Source organism: Orbicella franksi, chromosome 7 (assembly GCF_964199315.1).
Source record: "Orbicella franksi chromosome 7, jaOrbFran1.1, whole genome shotgun sequence".
Lineage (NCBI taxonomy): Eukaryota > Metazoa > Cnidaria > Anthozoa > Scleractinia > Merulinidae > Orbicella > Orbicella franksi.
The window spans coordinates 8,357,701-8,363,830 of NC_138151.1; the positions used below are offsets into that span (position 1 = coordinate 8,357,701).

At 40.0% G+C, this 6,130-nt stretch overlaps 1 protein-coding gene across 2 annotated transcripts in view; it reads left to right on the forward strand.

The window, feature by feature from the left end:
• LOC145493310 (integrator complex subunit 10-like) overlaps positions 1–3,302 on the forward strand; it is a 16,617-nt gene extending 13,315 nt beyond the window's left edge. For both annotated transcript variants that reach the window (XM_081472750.1, XM_081472751.1), the window contains exons 19-21: positions 60–222; positions 770–857; positions 1,596–3,302. In XM_081472750.1, coding sequence (XP_081328876.1) covers positions 60–222; positions 770–857; positions 1,596–1,743 — 399 coding nt within the window. In that variant the 3' untranslated portion in view covers positions 1,744–3,302. The remainder of the gene's footprint in view (positions 1–59; positions 223–769; positions 858–1,595) is intronic.
• The last annotated feature ends 2,828 nt before the right edge of the window (positions 3,303–6,130 follow it).

Genomic DNA, 6,130 nt, shown 5'->3' on the forward strand with positions numbered 1-6,130 from the left:
TTAACTGGAATCTATGTGATCCCTTTTTTGTTGCTTTTATTTTTCTTTTTTTTTTATAGCAAAGACTGGCTACTGGGGGACGGAATGACACACTTCTTGGTCACCTCATAGTCCTTCTTCAGTTTGGTTGGCCCAGGGAAGAAGGAACATTTTACGAACTCTTGGATAAGATCCGTGATCAGGGTGGCCTGAAATACAGAGTATTTTTTAACTACGTGAACAGTATCCTTTTTATGGAAAGAACTTTTGGTATATGTCTTTCAATATCCCATTGGAATAAAGAGGAAATGGAAAGAAAAAGAAATATTCCTTACTTCTACGAAATCAACGCTAGCTAAGGTATAGCTTGGGAGGCGAAAAATTGCTTAAGTTGATATGGGCGCCTAAATTTTGTTTTTTGCTGCCTTTAAGATTTGGTTTCGATTGACTGACAAAACACTCATGCGCACCGGTTTGCTTTCACCTATCACTGTAATTGACTTTAATAGCTCTAACCAATCAGAACAAGCAGACTTTTGTCTCGACCAATCAGAGTCCAAACTATCCTTGGTTTACGTGTTTTGGTAACCGATGCCAACCGCGGGAATCATTTACCCGCGTTTAGAAACACATGGATTTTGATTGGTTCGTCGTTTATTTAGGGGTGCGGCGATGGGTCAGGTTTGGCCTGATTTTATTAAGGTGGTTTTATTTTAACGCAAGTCATTGAAACACCGCTCAGTTTACCTCAGTCAAGCATCTTCCCGTAGTTTCACTTAACTGCTGGCAGATATCGATATTTTGGAGGAATTTGCACATCTCTACAGTGACGATACATTTAACCTTGATCTAGTTCCTCATTCCACGACTGGCTCGAGGTAAGCTTCACACCCGCCATTTCGTTGGTCACGTAAGTGATTCAGACGAGTTGCCAATTGGATCGTCACGCAAGCGATACGGACAAATTGCGATCGGTTTGTCACGCAAGTAATGAGTTTGTTGGAAGTACCTGGAACTAGTTTTTTGGCGAATTTTCGTGGAAGCACTGAAAGAGGTTCATTCTTTATATCCGAACACATGATGCGACAGGACACTGAGTGCTTCAGCTGTTAGGCAAATTGTCCGTGGGGAAAGAGGTCAAGGGTACTCTCGCATAGATGCTACTTAAGAAATGTAAAACATTTTCGTGTTTTTTTTCGAGGTATAGAAACACGAGTGGAAGTTTGGGAGAACGAGAAATGCTGTGGGAACACGAGCTGATAGGCGAGTGTTTCCATAGCTATTTCGAGTTCTCCCAAACTTACATGTTTTCTATCTTTTCTAGAAAGCAGTCAAAAAAATTTTTAACAACGTGGCTACGACAACTTTTCTTTGTTTTTTATCGCGTTTAAGTAGAATTCTACTAGCGTTTATAGAAATACGATTTTTAACCAATCAGCGCGCGTATTTTCTTTGGGCTATTTTTTTAAGAGAGATTTTGGTTTCGAATAGGTTCATAGATTTTGCCAGTTTAGTCAAATTGACTTTGTTAGTTAAATCTATCACTGGATGTTTTTCATTGTCATGGAAACCCCTTAGAAATTAACGTTTTATACGTGATCCATTCTACCTTTCAGTAGGGCGGTGACACGAGGGGTTAACAAAGGAGCTAAGGAAGACTTCCGTGCCGCTCTGGAGAGACAAGTTGCGCGCAGTGATGACAGCTTCGAGCCATTACTCAGAGCTTTCTTCCAAAATGAAAGAGAATCACTCATTCTAAGCTGACCAACACTTGCATGCAAGATGAAACCTTAGGTTCAAGTTATATAGTTTCGGGAGTGACTGTAAATAAATAATTCTTTCTAAATCTAAATCTAAATATTATTACGTCGGCAACATCCAGAGGACATCACGCCAACTCAACTCTTCATTAATATTGCCAAATTTTACATTGGCCACAAAGACCGTCTTGCACCTGGTTTGGTTTTGTCTTTGCTCAGCAGTAAAAAACTCTGTCATCGAGGCCTAGCAATCAGAAGGAAGCTGTTGTTTTCTTGGCCAATCAGGAGCGAAGACCGAAACCAATTATGATGGTTTCCTCAGCTTTTCCTGCGCTTAGCGGTAGTACGGGTTCACATGGAACTCTGTGGACATGCCAAAAATATATCGACAATTTGGGCCGTCGGATTTAAACCGTCGCAATCAACCCCAAGGGCCTAGGTCACGCAATTTTAGGCAATTTGAGCACTGATCAAATGGTCATAGAATTAACTAAAATATCACAAAAACGGCTCAAAACTATAGAAGATCTCAAACAAAACACAGGAAAGCCAAGAAGAGACATGGATGGACAAAACTGGAGAGGATTACAATGCATTGCATTTGGGTAAATTTGAAAAACGTCGGTCCACCTTTTTTCAAATTTATATCAGTTTATATCAAAATGTCATTTACACAGCCGGAAAATCATTCTCAGTTGTTATGTGGCCGTGATTTTGCAAACGAAAGACTTTTGCTCTGCTAATTTGACGTTTAGAGCTCACAATTAACAAAATTAAACAAAATTACCTAAAATAGCGTGACCTAGCCCCTTTAATCATTCTTGTTCTTTTTTTTATTCGTTTATTATTGTCACCTTGGTGAAAAAAGTAAAACTAACGGGAGTAACGTCCTTTTGTTAAGAAGTCACGTGATATATGTCATGTGACGTCACATTGTCTTCGTTCAGTGTCAAAGTCGCCACTTTAAGAACGAGGAGAAACCTGGGGCAAGTCTCATCTAGCAGTGGCTTGTGGACCGTTACTGGGGACAAAACAAACGAGTAGAAGCTATGTTGTTCCCAGTCACGATCCCAAAAAGGTGAGACTCGCCCCAGATTCTCGTTCCTTAAGTGGCGAATAGAAATTCACTCCTTCGTTAGTGACAATCCATAGAGCGTCAGTACGTTTAATGTTCCCTTCCCTCACTATCAGAAGGCGAGGCCTTCCATAAATTTATCCTCTACTTAGTTAAAAAGCTTTTAAATCCATCATTTGCCGAGTTACTCGAAAGCTTTCTCAAGAGACAGTTTACTGGGAGCCTCGATTTCATGCTTAGAGAGAGATGAACAGTGGCCGGCTGAAGAAAGAAGCCATCAAGGAAACTTTAAAAGAGTGTTTGCCAACAGGAATTAATAGGAAATTAAGTTGACAGCTTGCCTGCTAGAATCTAGTGAGCCTAAATTTAACAAAAGAAAATTTGAATAGTTTCCACCTAAGATTTCTTGGAAAAAACTTTGCAATCTTCTAATCTTGTCAATCTTGTCAGCGATGTACGGACGCGATGACATCTTAAATATTGTAACTACAAAGTCAAAAAAAATAAAATTTTCTTAAAATGTTGTATGAAGAATGTAACTTCTCGCATCTTATGGTACATGTGGTTCAGTAACAAACTATCTAAAATATTTATTGAGTAAACGTATTTTGTAACAGAAACATACAAGGATGCGAGAATGTTTACAATTATTATAAAATTGGAAACAATTTTTCGTAGATGCTCATGTTCGTACAAGCATTTCTTTGAAAATAACTTCCATAAAAAAACTTCCAAGTTTGGGATTGAAGTATTCATTGACATATGGCTGCTCAGAGTCGGAGATTTAGACTATTCTAAAAGGAGAAAATGAAAGCTTTACCTGCCTACGCCTACTTCGATATATCGGCTACGAACTCGGCAAAACTTATTTTGAGACTGGATAACCCCAAGGCATTGTTCTGGTGAAGACGGGAGAGTATCTTTCCTCAATGAAAAAAACATTTGGTGATAACTCCAGTTAATCAATGATAAATCAACGTTGTCGTTTCAGTATAATGTTTTGGCTGACTGGCCATTTCCTTAAGGCGCTCACTTGACAATTTTTCGTGAAACTTGTGTCGAGATGAAAGAAACACAAACAAGTACTATAACCACATTTCCTTGAATAAACCACGGCCTCGGATATGTAAGCGTCAACCCTACTGAGCTAACCCTCAGTGAACAACGTGAACAACGTTACGTTGTGTTTATTCAAAATACTTTCCCTCATACTCTTGCTTTTACTCTTTAGACCAGAGTTATAAAAGAGAAACCGCCGAACTTGCTTGTATTTGAATTTTAAAATTTCGTGGGCAATTTGACACTATTCGTATCGTAAACACAACCAACTACGAGCTAGAGGACTTGTTGTGTATGCGTACATGACGAAACTGTGCCTTTCCGTATTTCCCGGTCAGAGACTGGGACTAGCACGCCGCGCGAGCGAGTAAACACGACGTTTTCAGGCCATAGGTCTTTCCTGGTAATTGCAGGATGCTATTCCTCGTCGCTACAGGGTATAATGACATCTTCGTGTAGTTAATGTAAGCGTCAACATCATAACCCAGATTCACCCGAAGACATAGTAAAATTCTTTATTGTCCCTCTTCGGGGAAAACGAATTCTCGAGAATTCGAAGAAAGGAAATGGAAACGATGAAGGTTTAGACCGGCGACCAATTCTTCCAATTTTTCAATAACCCGAGCGGGCAGATGTTACAGACCAGCCACTGGTGAATATTGGAATAACTGATGGAAGCAACTGCCAAACAAATTTTGACGGGTCTTCCAGGCTGGTCTAAGTATCGATATTTGCAGTCTCGGGTGCAACTTTGGCTAACTTTTATTCCGGACTGTGTTCGCTCTTGTTCATTTCCATATCATATCTAAACAGTCATTCTAAAGTAAAATTAAATGGTAAAAGATTAATGGAATTCACTCACCCATACAGGGTTGGTTTAGTAAATATAAACTTGTCCCACGGGATGCGTTTTGAGATAACGGATGCGCGGGAGGAGAACAATGAAAATCGAAAAAAGCAGCAGGCCTTACCGAATAATAGCATTGCCGCGGTGAGGTTGCTTTAGGAAACAAACCTCATTGTAAACTAGGGAAAAACGACATTGTGTTTTTCTACTGGAAAGGCGGAAATGCTGGCAATCTTAGATGTCCTCCTGAAGCCTCGAAGTGGTATTTGGTGCTCTGAAAGCAAATTTATCAAGTAGAAAAGAAGGACTTGCTCGTTTTATTTTATTTTATTATTTTTTTTAACGCGTCGCGTCCACGTCCCACATTATGTAGCTGGACTGACCTTATTCAAGTTTGGAGAGAGCATCTCGTTTTCGTTCAGTTCTCTTTTTTTTTTTTTTGCCGTGGGCTTTGGTGAGACATCGCTGAAGAGAACAGTTATCTGTTTACTTGGTTTGTTAACTCCACCGTTTTGTTTTTATATTAACACCGGATTGAGGACCCTAAATTTCCACGCTTCCCGTTTCGCTCTCTGCCTGTGGCATCTATCCGTGTTTGCGATTACGATTTAGGGATTACAAAATTCAGAATGACAACGCGGGAGGAATCTGTCTTGGTTTCTCAAAGAAAGTAGATCTAGATTAGCTTTATAAGCTTGTTGAGTTCATTTATCACTACTGGGAAAGTAGTTACTTGATTTTGCCGAATGCATTGAAATCTCTCTTGATCAGTGTCATTCCAAATGCAGACAGAACGTGTAAGAATCGTTGCTCAATCTGGGTACGATTTCGATTTTTCACACGATCGATCGATAGCACAAACGGGAGGGGGGGGACGCATCACTGTTTTGGACGCGTTCTCGGCGTTTAGTTGTGCATATTGACACTACTAGGGGCAAAACCGTGAAAATGAAATTACCCCCTCAACCGTTAACTTATAAACTAATATCCTTGCCGTCTTTACACCCATGTTTATTATTGCAAAACTCAGGAAGATACCTTTTCCCACGCTTCATGCGGTCTTCCAAGAGCGGACTAGGTGGTAACCGGTTCCTTGCGCCAATCGCATTGCTGGGAAAACCCCGCGCGTTAAACAGGAATGACTTCTACTAGTTAGGACTGAGTTAAATACGTTACGAAAACGGCATTATGTAAAAATGTGCTAGAGAGTACTTTCAAGACATGAATGATCAAAGAATGATTCGCATTAGATACGAGACTTAACGAATGCAAGCTGTGATCGATTAGAAGACATCTATTTGTGGCGCCATATTGTTGTCGTAATCATTTCCATCCTCCCGCGAAAGGCGGCGTGTGAAAGTTTTCAATCATTCATACAATCCCCTTAAAATCACTTGCTTGACCTTTCCT